Source organism: Ylistrum balloti, unplaced genomic scaffold (assembly GCF_031769215.1).
Source record: "Ylistrum balloti isolate Yb309-2 unplaced genomic scaffold, AGI_CSIRO_Ybal_v1 Utg372132, whole genome shotgun sequence".
Taxonomy (NCBI): Eukaryota; Metazoa; Mollusca; class Bivalvia; order Pectinida; family Pectinidae; genus Ylistrum; species Ylistrum balloti.
The window spans coordinates 44,621-62,359 of record NW_026783017.1 but is presented as its reverse complement, the minus strand read 5'-3'; the positions used below and the strand labels follow the sequence as shown (position 1 = coordinate 62,359).

The 17,739-nt window shown below is 34.6% G+C and overlaps 1 protein-coding gene across 1 annotated transcript; it reads left to right on the top strand.

The window, feature by feature from the left end:
- The first annotated feature begins 8,667 nt into the window (after positions 1-8,667).
- On the top strand, positions 8,668-17,131 carry LOC132564284 (transcription factor E2F8-like). The gene is made up of 12 exons (XM_060228953.1): positions 8,668-8,783; positions 10,498-11,059; positions 11,218-11,297; positions 11,691-11,821; positions 12,321-12,471; positions 13,053-13,123; positions 13,443-13,527; positions 13,863-14,006; positions 14,218-14,289; positions 14,753-14,821; positions 15,178-15,351; positions 15,652-17,131. The coding sequence occupies exons 2-12, from the start codon at positions 10,506-10,508 to the stop codon at positions 16,890-16,892; spliced, it is 2,772 nt and encodes a 923-aa protein (XP_060084936.1). The 5' UTR covers positions 8,668-8,783; positions 10,498-10,505; the 3' UTR covers positions 16,893-17,131.
- The last annotated feature ends 608 nt before the right edge of the window (positions 17,132-17,739 follow it).

Sequence of the window (17,739 nt, the reverse complement as noted above, 5' to 3'; positions counted from 1 at the left end):
TATTGAATACTGTTTGGACTATATTAAATACTGTTGGGCTCTATTGAATACTATTAGGCTATATTGAATACTGTTAGGCTATATTGAATACTGCTGGTCTCTATTGAATACTGTTGGGGCCCTATTGAATACTGCTGGTCTCTATTGAATACTGTTAGGCTCTATTGAATACTGCTGGGCTCTATTGAATACTATTAGGCTATATTGAATACTGTTAGGCTATATTGAATACTGCTGGTCTCTATTGAATACTGTTGGGGCCCTATTGAATACTGCTGGTCTCTATTGAATACTGTTAGGCTCTATTGAATACTGTTTGGGCTCTATTGAATACTGTTGGGGCTCTATTGAATACTGTAAGACTATATTGAATACTGTTTGGGCTATATTGAATACTGTTGGGCTATATTGAATACTGTTGGACAATATTGAATACTGTTTGAGCTTTATTGAATACTGCTGGGCTCTATTGAATATTGCTGTGCTCTATTGAATACTGTTGGTCTCTATTGAATACTGCTGGGGCTCTATTGAATACTGCTGGTCTCTATTGAAAACTGTTAGGATCTATTGAATGCTGTTTGAGCTCTATTGAATACTGTTGGGCCATATTGAATACTGTTGGGCTATATTGAATACTGTTTGGGCTCTATTGAATATTGCTGGGATCTATTGAATACTGTTGGGCCATATTGAATACTGTTAGGTTATATTGAATACTGGTTGTCCAGATTGAATACTGCTGGTCTCTATTGAAGACTGCTGGGCTCTATTGAATACTGATGGGTTCTGTTGAATACTGTTTGGGCTCTATCGAATACTGTTGGGTTCTATTGAATACTGTTGGGCTATATTGAAATTGCTCTATTGAATACTGTAAGGTTATATTAAATACTGTTAGACTATATTGAATACTGTTGGGCTCTATTGAATACTGTTGGGCTATATTGAATACTGTTGGGCTCTATTGAATACTGTTGGGCTATATTGAATACTGTTTGGGCTCTATTTAATACTCTTGGACTGTTGAATAATGTTGGGTTCTATTGAATACTGTTAGGCTATATTGAATACTGTTGGGTTCTATTGAATACTGTATGGCTCTATTGAATACTGTTGGGCTCTATTGAACACTATTGGATATCTATCTTTGATTCCTTAATGATCAGGTCATTGACCAAAATCCAATCAGGATGTTGGTTGTCTCCTACTCCTTTGGTTCTCTCCTTCTCCATTGGTTGTCTCCTTCTCCATTCCTTCTCCATTGGTTGTCTCCTCCGTTGGTTGCCTCCTACTCCGTTGGTTGTCTCCTTCTCCATTGGTTGTCTCCTTCTCCACTCATTCTCCATTGGTTGTCTCCTTCTCCATTGGTTGTCTCCTTCTCCATTGGTTGTCTCCTTCTCCGTTGGTTGTCTCCTTCTCCATTGGTTGTCTCCTCCGTTGGTTGTCTCCTTCTCCATTGGTTGTCTCCTTCGCAACTCCTTCTCCATTGGTTGTCTCCTTTCCACTCCTTTTCCATTGGTTGTCTCCTCCACTCCTACTCCGTTGGTTGTCTCCTACTCTGTTGGTTGTCTCCTACTCCGTTGGTTGCCTTCTCCATTGGTTGTCTCCTCCGTTGGTTGCCTCCTACTCCGTTGGTTGTCTCCTTCTCCATTGGTTGTCTCCTTCTCCACTCATTCTCCATCGGTTGTCTCCTTCTCCGTTGGTTGTCTCCTTCTCCGTTGGTTGTCTCCTTCTCCATTGGTTGTCTCTGTTGGTTGTCTCCTACTCCGTTGGTTGCCTACTCTATTGGTTGTCTCCATCTCCATTGGTTGTCTCCTTCTCCACTCCTTCTCCGTTGGTTGTCTCCTTCTCCACTCCTTCTCCATTGGTTGTCTCCTACTCAGTTGGTAGTCTCCTACTCTGTTGGTTGGTTGTCTCCTTCTCCATTGGTTGTCTCCTTCTCCACTCCTTCTCCATTGGTTGTCTCCTTCTCCACTCCTTCCCTTCTCCACTCCTTCTCCATTGGTTGTCTCCTTCTCCACTCCTTCTCCATCGGTTGTCTCCTACTCCGTTGGTTGTCTCCTACTTCGTTGGTTGTCTCCTACTCTGTTGGTTGTCTCCTTCTCCGTTGGTTGTCTCCTTCTCCGTTGGTTGTCTCCTTCTCCGTTGGTTGTCTCCTACTCCGTTGGTTGTCTCCTACTCCGTTGGTTCTCTCCTTCTCCATTGGTTGTCTCTTACTCTGTTGGTTGTCTCCTTCTTCGTTGGTTCTCTCCTACTCTCTTAAACTCCACAGGTTCTCTCCTACTCCGTTGGTTGTCTCCTTCTCCGTTGGTTGTCTCCAATTCCATTGGTTGTCTCCTACTCCTTTGGTTGTCTCCTACTCCGTTGGTTGTCTCCTTCTCCGTTGGTTGACTCCTACTCAGTTACAAGTTTGACAGTTTTCTCAGTTATGCGATAAAAAAGTCACAAAAATAAAAATATTTAAGACTTGTTTCATAAATCTCATATGAAATAAAAACTCATTGCAGATTCAACATTATATTATCTATATTCAGTAAACCTACAAATATCTGGTATGTAAAGGCAGTATTTAAAATGATTTAAATAATATTATGTCTATTACCTGATCTACTTCTATATAAATTCAACAAAATGAAATTGACCTTTGACCATGATTTTGTTTAAACCAAGTAAGAATACAGGCCCTCTAGGCCTCTTCTTATGATTTATTTTATCTTGCAATACTTTGACAATTTTTGTAGCCCATCAAAACAAACATTTAATTGTAATCCCTTTCACACACTGATACACAATTTTATAAAAGAATTTAAGTTTACAAAATCAAACATTGTGTGTAAAATTCTATGCTTGAGAAAAACTGACAAAGACACAAATTTTATAGTTTTTCTTTCTTTTTAATAACACATCTTACTTTTTTTTTTAATTCTAACTCTTCATCTTCAGTATCTTAAAAGACAACACATTAGCTGAAGAATTAAGAGCCAGTCCTTAAATGAGCACAACTTGCTTCCAGTTTATTGATAATTATATGGAAAAATTGAATTCCCTAGTTTAAGTCATGTTGATACTAATACCAGCGATAGAATGTTAAACAAGTATATGACATTTATTATTACAAAATTCAAACATATATATGTATGACTACAACAGTTATAAGATAATTCACATAAAATTTATGATACTTCACACAAAATTTATGATAATTCACACAGAATTTAGGATAATTCACACAGAATTTAGGATAATTTTCACAAAAAACAGGTTTAATTAATATACAAATATGACAATAATGATAATAATGAAGATTGTTTATAGAAATCTGAAATCATGTGCAAAGTACATGTACAGAGTGAAATATGAAAAGTTATTAAGATTTGGTGCTTTTTTTATATATTAGCCATCTAACAGCTAGGGACTACAGCTCTAATGATATATTTCTGTGATTCTAAAAACTGTTCTAAATATCAATTACTATTTGGCAATTATTAGCAAGTTCAATTTACATATGTATTTGACATTGTTTTAAAACTATAAGATACATGAGAATTATGATATTTATTGAATTATGAAGGAACGTACACCTCCTCATGTAGATTTTGACGTTTGTTTCAATCACTTTTGATTTTCCACAGTCACCTGCTAGCTAGCTAGGTTGAAAATTTAGGCCCTCTGCATCACAAACAAGTTCTTAAGGACAGAAGTATGATGCAGTTTTATTCAACTTTTAATAACTAATCACCGCTAATATTTTGCAGATTTCAATATGTTCAACCTCAGATAAACATGTCAGCTTATCATTGTTAATGTAATGATGGTAAGCATACAACACGTAATATCTCATCAAGCATTTCTTATTGCAGAGAGTATATCAGAGTTATTATAATGGAAAGTAACTGCCAAATAGAAATCTCAGTTTAACAATGAATTTCATTATAATTTGTTATTATGTCTCTAAAGTCTACATTGATTGGATGTCAAAATTATTTTCACTATGTTCTTAATGTGCGACTGCAGCAATATACCAGCATCAATATCATTGTCAGCATAACAAGAGGTATTGAAGATTGTACCAATGACACACAAGTGAATAGCACCTTTCCAATTCAGTAATACAAATACAATTTAGGGTTAGATCTATTACTGCCAAACAATGATTTATCTGTACAATTTATCTGTACAATCTACCTGTACAATTTACCTGTATAATTTACTTGTATAATTTACTTGTACAAACTACCTGTACAGTTTACCTGTACAATCTATCTGTACAATTTACCTGTAAAATTTACCTGTACAATCTACCTGTACAATTTACCTGTACAATTTACCTGTACACCAATTCTGCAGTACGCTATAATTCTCAATCATCCCTTGTGACAACCTATCTAAACATGTTGTTTTAAAGCAGAGTTGGTGTTCAGAAAATCTACCTAACCTGTAAGGTGTGAATGTATGTACATTTGTATAAACAAGTTTAAAATCTATATTAGTGTCAAAAACGGAAAGACTTGCTTGTTGATACAATAAGTATTCATTTGCTTACACCAACACAGACAGATTAAGACTTAGAACAAATGTTTTTGTATAGAAAACATGTTTATACTGCAAAGTAAAACTTCAAACTTGACACTCCTAAATGATGTCAGATGAATATTTTTAATTTTTCTCAACAAGATATATTGTATTAAGACTGAATAATGTAAAACAACCTGCCACCACTAAATTGAACCCTTCCCTCGCTAGCCAGGTACTCTACCACATAACTGAAGGTAAATTCCCACTTGCTGATGCTAGAAAGGCAAACTGTACTCTCAACTTCTACACTACTCCCTCCACAAAGACTTTGACCCCAAAGACAACAACAACGCAGGTTAGATATCTTTAAGGAAGCATCTCAAATAACTTCTATCCTTATGTAGTCAACAGCAACAAATCCACACTGCCATTCGTGTTTTGAATTACTGACCCTTTGGGCTCTATCTGGAGACTATACAACATGACTAAATGAAAATTCCCACTAGCTGAGGTTAGTTAGGTGACTTCCATGTACTCTCAACCTCTAAAGCATTATAATCATGTTACTATGAAAGTGACATATTTCCCATAACTAGAGAACTAATGGACCTATCTCACTCATTCAGTGTGCAGTTTGTGAAGGTAAGATTTCAATGGAAGGTTGTTTTTTCAACTATAATGGATACCCTTCCTTCTTTTCATGCTATTTGTCAAGTATGATGACCTAGAATCCTCTTTAAGTAATCATATGACCCTGTGTGACGTTGAGAATTGGTCAAAGCCATTTGTCCTAACAAACCTGATATCTCTTCATCCTTGCATACTTCTGATCAAATATTCAAAAGTTTTGAATGAAAAATATTGATAGAAGATGAGGTACGACAAATAAAAACAAACAGATAACAGACAATAAGTCTCGCCCTTCTGAAAAGGTGATTCTAAGTTAGATCAAATATCACAGCCAGATGTATTTCACAGTATAGGAAATGGATGGCACCTGCAGAGGTTTTTACAAAAGGGACACAACTCCCACCTAAAAATTAAGCATGGGCTTCAGATCGATTGAGTTTTATTCATGAACAATGTAACTGAGGCTAGAAAGAAAGAAAGAAAGAAAGAAAGAAAGAAAGAAAGAAAGAAAGAAAAAGAAATTTCATAAAAAAATCTGATGTCACTTACTGAAATAAAAAAAATGCATTTTTGTTTCCCCATCAATTTCTATGGATGGGCTTATCACAACACCAAGAAATAGTATTTGTTGTTTGAAACTCTACAAAACAGCAATCAATATCAGTTGGCATATCATCAGGCATGGACTGCAGAAAAATTATGATATAACTCATTTACATATGATTCCAGGCATCCTAGCAGTCATATTCTTGTACAGTTTTTCTAAATATATACAAAATGAATGTACGAATATACTAAAGTGATGTACCTTGGCACCAACAGAATGTCTAAAAGCTATATACATGTACTGGCAGACTATCTAGTATAATACAAACATCAGACAGAAGAAAATCATCATGTGTACTATAGATGTCTATAGACTATGCTATACGACTGTTGGCGATGGGAAAAATTGATCCAAAACATAGTCTAAACAGTTTTTGTTATATAGTGAACCCTTTTCTATAGTAAATATAGTGAGGTTTAGGATGGGAAATAAAATTTAAACTGTACTTAGTTTAGAAAGATATTATCCTTGAATTCCTACAAAATACCACTTATATTTTTTTCTTTCTCTCGTCAGGGTCTTACTTTGATCATAAGGTTTTATTGAACCAGCAAATTTTAATAAAGAAACAGTATTGGGTTTGTTTTTATGTTGCTTAACCTCCTAGTAACAGCTATGCTGATTTACAGACACCAGGTCCCAGTGCATGCAAGGAATTAGCATGTATGTTTAATGTGTTTTTTTCCAGGAGGCTACTATATGGTCATGTAAGATAGCTCATGCCAATTTTACAGTGCTACCAAACTGACCTGTACAGCCAAAGGCTTCCAGTCATTCTGATGTCCCAGAGTTACTTCCGTTCATTTTCACATATATGGTATAGATGGTACTGTGATCAAGTAGACAGCCGTTGGAACATTAGAACACCCCATGCCACCCAGTTACATTATACTGACAACAGGTGGACCAGATGTGAGACTAAGGTATTACTAAACATTGGTCTCTACCAATTTTCAACAGGCATGTTATTCTGCCAGGGACACTGAACCAAAAGCCTTATTCAAAGGGCAAACACTGAAAACTAACAGCCAAAAGTAAGGCATCATCAAGGGAGACATTAAGACACTGAAAATGAAAAAAATATGAAGATCCTAAGTTTAATTGCCTCTATTGATCAAGTTAGAGCGGAAGCTACAATTCCTGTTTCACCTGCAGGTAATGAATTAAATTATAAGATATTCCCGTTTTAACTGCAAACAGCGAACTTTGTACAAGGCAAATACTTTCAATGCACACTATACTATGATAATACTATTGTTAGGATTTTTTTTTTTTTTTTTTGGGGGGGGTGGTTAGGTGGGGGTGGGGGTAGTGGGGGTGAGGTTGTATTTTTTTTTCTTTTTTCATACATATTAGAACCTGTATAATACAAATCAATGAACAGATTGAAAAAAAAATAACTTTTTGCTTGCAAGAAACTTCAGTGCTGTTTACTTTACAATTTCAATTTCATAGCTGTAAAGATAAATAGTTAAATTTTCTAGTGCATCTTTTGCTATATTACATTTGAACTTCCTTTTTTTCTTTCTTATCTTCTCTTCGTCTTCCTTGTGCCAAAGTTGTTGAGGTTTTTAATGGAAATTTACGACAAATCCTTTTATTGATAAAAAATCATAACATAAAATGAAGAAAAAAATAAATTTACAGTAACAGATGTTTAAAAAGAAGCAACATTATCCAGACAGAGCAATACATTTTTATAAGAAGAAATATTATCTTTTCATACTGATATAAACATCAATTATTCTGTAGTAAAAAAATGTAAATTTCCAACAGAACTTTGGGGGATAAAACAGGAATACTTGTGCGGTTAATCCTTCTTTCTGACCAATTCCTGATTAAGTCAATAGATGTGTTACACCAGTAACAAACAGGCAATGTGCCAACCCAATGTCAAAATAATATTGTGTCATATGTCCTCAGTACATAATACCCTAGGGCGATTTATTGTTGTGACAAACAATTAACCCATGACCGATATGGGAGAGCAGACGAGCAGTCGTCCCTTGTTTCTTTTATTTTTTTAGAGAAAAAAAATCACCTTTCTCTCTGTAAAGAAAGAAAAATAAATGATATTTAAGATACCTATCATGTACAATCAAACGTATTACTTTTGATCGATTACAAGGTAACAGTCACAGCCATTCAGCGTCTGAAACACGCGGCGCATCATCAATCAAAGGATGTTTATAAATATTTTTACAAAACAATTTTCAAGAAAATTATTGCACTCTCTTAAATAGTAAGACACAATTACTTATGTTATCGATACATAAGATGCAAACATTACATAATTCATGCTTCTTTAAATTACCTGTTTCATGATCTCTATGAGACACGGTTGCTAAAAAAACCTGCATGCATCATTTATAACCTGAATGTGAAATACGTCATCAATTTCTGTGTTTACATTTTTAATTCTATATTTACTGGCGGGATATTCCAACGTTAATCGGTTTCGTACTCTAATAATATCTAACTCGCCTGTCTGAGCCCATTTTCGCGGGAAATGCGTCATCAAAACAGTAAAATCAATACCGAGCGAGATCAATAATCGTCATCGATGTTTGGTCTGGGCTTGTTACCTACGTTGCTACACTACACAGCCTTGTCAGTCAGGACAAGGCTTGGACATGTTTTCAATCGTGTGACCTTTGACGTTTCGTCTATTTGGTATATTGGCACGATGATTGGCTTTCAATAACCGCGGGCAAAAGAGATTTTGATTTGATTGGTTCACTTGAAGTAGGCGGGTCTACGGTAACTAAAACGGTAACATCTCGCGCCAATTTAGTAGTATTTTCGTACGTTCAACGGTAAATATCTGACCGGTTGTACTGGAGGATCGGATTGACTAAATATTGCCATATTTCACACATTTTTGTGGTTCTAAATGATACGTGTGTTTGCTGAATGCAACTGGTGCAATATACCTAACTATCTAGAAAAATATATCTACGTGTTAGATAGCACATTGGACTCCAGCCAAGATTCAATGAAGGCAGTTTGACAAACACCGGTTGGACATGTAAGTGATAGTACCCAATTTTATATTGTTGTTTTAATGAAATCGAGTTCTCCATTACCAAATTTAGTTATAAGACCATCTTGTATGGTCATATTTGTCCTGTTTATTAACAAGTTCAAAATAAATTTCTAGTTTATGTTGACCTACATAATCCCGTACATGTAGGCACTCGACTCGTGTCGATCTTAATTTATGGCAAAATATCTCTGTCAAAACAAATAATTGATCGTCTAGTCGTACTGAGTCTCATAAAGTACATATGTGCATTACATTTATATCCCAAGAACAAGTGTTTATTTTGTATTAATGATTGTTAACGTCACACCCCCTTCTGATAATTTTTCCGCGAATATTTGGTTTACATTTTGACCCAGGGTCACGGCCCTGATACCGCTTCGTATATTTATGTATTGGAAATGATGCTTATCAGTGGTCAAATTCATACATTGAACAGATGGTTGATAGATCTCAAAACCCAAAACAGGCTATATGAACATATATTCATTTCGCATGTTGCCATTTAGCAACAGGAGGCGAAAATCTTCAAAACACTTAAATATACATGTTTGGGGCCGTATTGCATACGATCACGCGCCAAATTCGAACGCGCAGACATTCGCCGCTATTTTGAACGCTATGACATCAGACACCGGAAAATATCTGTTTTGCTAGTTAATAGTTCAGTTATCATCATGGAAAATTGGATATTTACAGATTTTCTTGGTAAGTAATCAGTATTTTCCGGATTCATGTTCGTTTTCGAAGCTGGCATAGCGATTTTTCGCTTGGCGCCTTAAATTCTGTGATTTGACAAGTGACATGTCTCGTCACGATCAGTGTGTTGAAACATCTTTTATTTTTTTGTCCAAATCCGTTTCATTGTTTTGATTTAGATTTTCTTTCCGAATATTTTCATTAAAATTATTATGATTTGTATGTTTTATAATCGACGTAGGCCAAGTGAATTCCGTTATAGGGTCTAGAAAGCGGGACCCCAATTCCCTACAACAGTCGTTGATCTATCTTTTATTCTCTATTCCAGAATTGATTCACCAAGTTAATCATCAACGATCAAACGACATGGAATTGTCTTTTTATGCCATTTTTCTGTTCGTTACCTTTCGGATTTTCTCTTTAAAGTCATTTTTTTATTTTCTATTGTTTACTCTTTACTGATTCTGGGTTAGTTTCCCCTTGAAGTCGACGTCGAAGAAACAAAAAGCTAACTTCATATCTATTAATAAAATACGTAAGATATGCAAATATAATGATGTCGATACGCACAAACATTGTCACAGCAAATTATATAAAAAGGACATCAGCATGAAATATATATAGAAGTGGAATGGATAGGAATGCAGATGATCGGTGAACATGTACAGAGTCAAATTTAGAAAACGTTAAATTTACTGTAAGGTTTGGCTATTTTTTTCATTTTCGTTTTATTTATTTTTAATGTGGCTTTGTCTAAATAAGGCTAGTTTAAGTTTTAATCTTATCTATTACAACTTTAATTTAATGTGTCTATGTCTAAACCAGATCAAGTCTATACAGGCTATGGAAATTTGTGTAGACCCATTTGTATATACGGATATGGGCATGCCTATTGACCATAGAACTGAGAAGATTCACACAATTGGTAAAATCAGGATTACATAATAAGATCATCTAGTAAAAGGCATTCTCAAGATAACACATTTGCTTTATTTTGTAGATTTCGACATGAGTGAAATTCAGCTAGCAAGATCCTTGCTTCCCTCACAGGTGAAGTTAGAAATCTCCGATGAAGGACTTGAAAGTGAAGGAGATCAGGAATCGGATAGAATCCCTTTCTCCGAATCTACAAATATTCAATACTCAGACATGGATAGATTCAACAGATTAGTGAAGAATAAAAACAAGGAAAACAAAGACAGTCCAAAACGAGTGTCGTCCCCACGATCTAAATTAAGACAGTCATTAAATACCAATGTTAAAGCTGAAGAACCTTCTTCTTGTACAGAACGTTCTATAACTCCAACAATGGAAGCTGATGATATTCAAGCACCCCTTACACCAACTGCTAATCTTAAAATGCTTTTCAGTGCAATGAGTCCAGAAATTAGAAATCGGGATAAAAGAAAGGAACTTTTTAATGAAGAGCCTGTTGAAGATAAGAGCAAATCAGTGCAAGTTGATGAAGTTGAAATGGAAGGAGATGCCAATCAGGATTTAGATGGGGATAGTTGGAAACCTGGATCAAGGAAAGAAAAATCTTTAGGACTTCTTTGTCAAAAGTAAGCAAGACCAGTTATGAAATACCCTGTAACGAAACCTGATTATTACTAAATAGTTGATTATTAGATCAATTTTGTATCAAAATGTCTGAAATTAAATATGAAACTGTTGTGCTTTAATGTTTGATTAAAACTTGTATTTCATAATTCAATTTCAGGTTTCTGCAGAAATACAAGGAATTTCCAGGGGTGAATGAGAGCAGTGAAATATCACTGGATGAAGTTGCTAAAGAATTGGGTAAATTATACATTTGTGTCATGAGATTTAGACAATGTTTTCCTTGAGTTTCTCAAAATTCATGAATCCAGGAACTCATTTTGCATTTGCCATAGAGTAAAACTATCGATTTGAGGATCCATTGTCAATTAATTGAGTCAAAATGCAGGTTTTTGAGTCAGGAAACACTGTGGTTTACACTAAATATTAACAATATTTACTTATGAATTGAGTGAATTCTTTAAAAAAAAATTAATACTCCTGGAAATGCTATCCTTTGTTGGCTAAAAATCAATTCTCATCAAATAAGTAATGGCAACACAAAAGTCTGTTAAGAGTGAACATTAACTTTGAAAGTTTGATATTTATAAAGTAATGACCATATTTTTTAATATACACACTTTCATTTTATAGCTGTGGAGCGCAGGAGAATCTACGATATTGTCAATGTTCTAGAAAGTGTGGAAATTGTCAGTAGGATTGCAAAGAACAAATATGCCTGGCATGGAAAGACTAATCTGATCAATACTCTTGGAAAATTAAAGGTATGAAACTTTTATCATTATTATTATTAATAATATTGCTGTATATGATCAAAATTAAACATGTAAGCCTAAGTGTTTGGGAATTGGCACTGGAGATTCTCCCTCCGTGAACCACCTTTTTCAAACAAGTAGGCTTAAAATTGGGTACAGGAAACTGGTTATGTAGGAAAAACAATTTTTTCATCTGTGAAACAAAAAAGTGTTATAAAAGGAATGTTGTTTAAACGGTATGGTCACTGGTCAAAAATACCAAATCAAATTGAAGAATTGTTTGAATTTAGTCAGATCAAGGTGATTTAAAATTTGTTCCTATCCAAGTTGTAGAATTTACTTGTCACAGGCAGTGTTTAAGGTGGGATATAGGTATTATTGTCAATGCATTAAAGATTTTATATATACTTTAATTCATAAAAGTAGTTCAGAAATGCAATCAAGATCTCAAATTATTAAATTTTATGGTTTTAATAAAGCTTGCATTCATTTATTCTCCATTTTTCAGGCTTTGGGTGTTGCAGAAGGTTTCGACGAGCAGCTCAAAAATGTGAAGGACTATGAATTAAACCGTGAATTGGAAGAGCAAATAACAAACAAGGATGGTAACTCCAAACAAAATAGTCAAAAAGGCAAAGGTGCAACAGCAGGTGGAACAGGTACGCTGCTTTACACTGACACAGCCTCTTATTGTCAAACAAATTTTGATAATCAAGTGTTTTATTGAAGTTTTGACCTATGAACAGAAAACAGATTACAATTAGTTTTTTATCAATGTTCAGAAAAGATGAAAGGCACCCTGAAAATATGTAAGAGAGTTCTGGTTAAAGTTACACAGCCATTAAAAGTGACATTTCAGAAAGATTTAACAGAATATCTTTAATTCAAGAATATCTTGTTTGAAAACACGTTGCATTGATTGCTGTTGGAAATCAATCCTTTTTTATGTCAATTAAACTTATGTAGAGTCTAAGCTAATGCACATATAACTTTAAGTTGTTGTTTTTTTTTCAATAGATATTGAGCATAGTATTTGAATACTAAGTAAAATATATATTAAGAAAAATTATTTGATAAACATTTCCATCAATATCAGGAAAACTTTCTTCATTTCTGCTTCTTAGGAAAATAGCACACTTATTGGATTGAGGAAGGAGCTTGTTTTTTACTGTAAAGCTGGGCAATAAAACTATCACAGTCAAAACATGTACTTTAACAAAAAACCTTCTTCCATTTGCAGCTTTAATGAGGAAGGACAAATCACTTGGTATCATGAGTCAAAAATTTCTCATGTTATTTCTTGTCTCCCAGGTAAGTGTCAATTATAAAAAATCAAGTCAAATTTTATGAAATGGTAAATGGTATCATACCAAATAAAGTCTGATGCTAGCTTGCTTCAGAATAGTAGATCAGAAATACAGGGGGGAAAGGTTTTCAAATTTCCGAATGTAAATTAAAAAATTTGCATCAGCATTTGGCCATAATTTTCATATTTTGATGTAAATATGTAGGTCAGTGTGTTGTGTTTGAAATTGACACAAAAAAATATAGCATAACTGATAATTTCAAGGAGAAGTGGTTTCAGACAAAATCACAGAAGTTGAATATACTTTATTCTTTGATATTTCAGCCCAAAACAGTAAACCTTGACTTGGCAGCGAAAATTTTGATAGGTGACCCAAATGTTGACAGGACGGAAAATTCCAAATTCAAAAGTAAGTGTACTGATCTTGAGAACAGAAAATAAAGTGTATGTTCTGTGGGTACATGTTACATGACCCTTCCCAACATTTTTTAAAGTTGAAAGCAGCAAAAACATGATTCTATAAGAGAATGGAAGCCTGTAAAGGTATGGTAAGACAAAGATCGCATCAATTTCTGGAGCAATAACTTGCTAAAACATTTCTTGCAATACATCTTGAATTCATGAAATGACTTTCTGTATTCATGAAATTTGTATCTAAAACTGATAAAATGGACTTTTCATCTCGTAAGGAATTTACAAACTATTCTAACCTTTCAATTTTATTTTTTTTTTTTTTTTTCACAGCAAAAATCAGACGCTTGTATGATATTGCTAATATACTCACGAGTCTAGATCTCATCCGCAAAGTCCATGTCACAGAAATACGGGGGCGCAAACCAGCTTTTAAGTACATCGGCCCTGATGTAGACAATATGAAGGATATTAGTGGTGAGTCTCACTTTCCAATGGATCACATCTTGGATATGGTTAATTAATTCTGAAAACAAACTAAATTAAGTCTTGTTCAAACAATGGTATAAAAAAAAATTTGACATTAAATCTTTTTGTAATATTAAGATTTTTGATATCTCACTCTCAGTGGTGATGTACAAATATACCATACTGTGTGATTTACCTATAAATGTTTACCTATTTTCAGTTTGCTACAATGATGGTTATCATCGACCTAGTTCGCGACATTCTTTGCTGGATTGTGTCAAAAATCAACATGGTAAATATCTTTATTCCTGTTAGGCAAGAAGGTGACATGTTAATGGTAGTCACATGTTAATGATATTGTAATCATTTAACCTTGCTGGATGCATCTTTAATTCATTCAAACTGTATTCTCAGATGGAAGGAAGATGTGTTTTTCTGATGCTTTTCAGAATTCTACATTTTGATGGGAAATTTTTGGGACATTGCCATTCTCAAAAATATATCTGAATTGGAAATCAATACCAATATATATCAAAACCACTATATATAAAAAAGGTTTTAACTTATTATCCAATTTTAACTTTATATCTCAGATTTTCATCACTTTGTACATTGATTTACATATGATATCATACCCAGGAAAGTGTTGTTGGTGAAAACAGGTTTGGGTTTCCCTATAATCAATAGATACAAGGTTGAAGATAGAATTATTATATGCTGAATTAGCTAACAGTTTTTATCAATTATTGTTTCAGTTGCTGATCTAGTTGGTCCCTACAAACCCATTAAACCTAGCTGCACCTCAGCATCTAGTGCCTCTGATGGTATGTACATATGACACATTTAGGTTACCCAGACACTAACTGATTTGGCTGAATCTGTTCATAGTTAATTCAATACAATGTTATATTTACTTTGAATGGGGAAAAAAATTAAAGCAGTGATAAATCTTAAGTAATATAAAAGAGTCAAAGGTCACATTTCACAACTTCAGTAGATTCATCAAGGATGTTTGAAGTGTGAGCATTAATAGTGTCTTACAAACATATTTTTATTTGATATCTACACTGGAGTATATTCCTGAGATTTGATCTGTTTTAGTGGTGACAATAAAGGCAGAAACTCAGATTTGTGTGTTTTCCTGCTGCAAATTATGTTAATTATTTATTTGGTTCTACAGGTGACCATAGCACTTCATCAACCCCAAGCCCTGAGATTCCAAATGTTAAGAAATCTTCCTTCAGACGCAATTCTTCCTTTGAACAAATTTGCCAGGTAGCAGAGAAGGAGCGACACAGACTATATGCTTCCATGTCACAGCCTGCTAGTCCAACTTGTGAACAGCCTGAGGATGGTAGGTTTTGATTTCACCAACATTGTGAAATAAGAATTACTGTTTGTTCAAGTTAGATAATCAAGATGAAAATCTTCTATCGCAGGCATATTGTCTGGAACTTCTAGTGTATTGCCGAGCTGGCCATCAGGGTGATTTTGTATGTGAAGGAAAATAGGATGGCATGTTGCTTAATGGTTTGAGATTAAAATTGGTCATTAATATTATATTATATATAAATAAATTTGAAGAAAATTCCTGGTAACATACTTGACAGTCATCTAGTATTGTTTTTTACAAAAGTTTTAAATTCTTTAACAGATTTCCCTAAGAGCTTGAGTCAGGAAGATGTGCACCAGAATTCAAAGAGGCAGATTAAACCGAAAGGAAAACATTTCATTCTTCAGCAAAAAAATGGTCAGTTTCAAATAGTCAACTCTGATAGCACAGGGACAACTGTCGCTCACAAACTCCCTGTACAACCAGTCACAAAGAAAATGGTCAGTATTGCAGTGCCAAAGGAATCCTCTGAAGAAGTGCCAACCAAACCAGTGGCTGAAACTATTGTAGTGAAAACCTCCCAGCTTAACCAGAAACAGGCCACCATGATTCCTTTGACAAAGGATCAGATTGATGCTGTGCTCAAATCCCTCAAAGTGCCAGTTCCTATCAACAAAAATCTGAAGAAACCTGGGGAATTCCAGGAAATTGTAGATTGTTCATCTTCTTTAAAAGTGCTTGAAAAACCAAAGGCTATTGTGTGTTCTACAGAAACAATTATGTGTTCTCTTGACAGTGCTAATAATAAACACAAGAGGCCTAACAGTGAAAGTCCAGAAGTTGATCCATCAAAAAGGATCCGTATAGAATATGCCTCTCCTCCATCGGACTCGGAATCAGTGTGTGACATTTCAAGTGAATCTACCTCTCCCCTTGTTCAGCAATCTCACATGAAGCAAAGCACAGGCGGAAACGTCCAACAGATTGCCGTTCAGTTGCCAAACAAATCACCAACCATACTCCAGTTTCCCATTGGCCAATCTGATAATTGTCATATCATTCAAACACCAAAGATGACCCAGCCCAATGTGTCAAACCTCACTCCACAAATGCAAATTATCCAAGGCGTGCCTCTTAGTGCCTCTGGTGTTCAGGGACAACCCATTAACTTTATGGTGCCAATTACATTCAGTCCACCTCTTACTCCTCAGAGTGGGTCTTCTAGTCCAACCATGTTTTCTTTTCCCACCACGCCATGTACCTTTTCAACTATCGAACAGCTACAGAGCATCTCAATGGCAACATCCAAATTGACCAGCCCTGTTCCAGTGACCAATCAGAGTTTGTTGACACCCACAGAAAGGCCAACAATGTCCACTTCCCAATTTATTACGCCAACAGAGAGACTGCAGGTACCGTCTTCAAAATTCTTCGGTTACACACCTGGTGGATTCCCAAATGGCAGCCCATCCATATCAATTGTGCCTACAATTACCAAAGAGATCTCAAGCTCCACGGCACGGAAACTTGATCTTCCCGACATTGCTAGCATAAATTGTTAATAGTGCAAGAAGTCATTCATTTGACCTCAATCTAGTGATTTATCATTATGTGTCTACAAGATTTGCTTGGTGCATGGATTTACAAGCTCGTGTAAATGGATATAGATGTTACTTTTCAGTTGTGCGTGGTTTGATTGTTTTACGGTTGAGTGAATTTTAAATTGCCTGATTTTTATCCATTTTGTTAGTTATTGATTATTTCAGTGTATACATGTAATGTGTAGATGGGCGTTGCTTAAGTGCAGAAATGTCAAGAATGACTAGATGCACATGTATATATGAACTGTATGTAGTTGTATTTTATTCAGTATAAATGGGTAATAGATAGAAAGCATGATTGAGATAGCTAGTCTATCCAAAGTATTACCTGATAAGAGTTGCAAATAAATAGGGGGAAAAAACAGTATGAATGTTTAATTGAAATTTTTATTTAATGTTTTTTTTTTAAAGTGTGATTTTTAAGTGACAAGAAAAATTCCATGGAGTTGTGTATGTAGAGTTACCTTAAAACAATGCTCAGTGTTAATTCAGCATTACTGTGATAACACATCGCACACAATTTTAGTTTTTAGATTCAACAAAATGTTTAATGTATTTCCCTAAATGATATAATTTTTAAATCCATCATCATCATCATCATCATCATTGTTATCACTTCTCCTCGGTTCCTTTTTCTCGTTATTGCATACCTTATAAATTACTTGTTACATTCAATGTCTGTTATGAATATTCATAAACTCATTAGTGCCAGATTTTTGTATTTATATTTCACAGAAATATATGATTGATTTCAAATCATTAGCATGATCTAAGAAATGGTATTAAGAATGATTTAATATTTAACAAA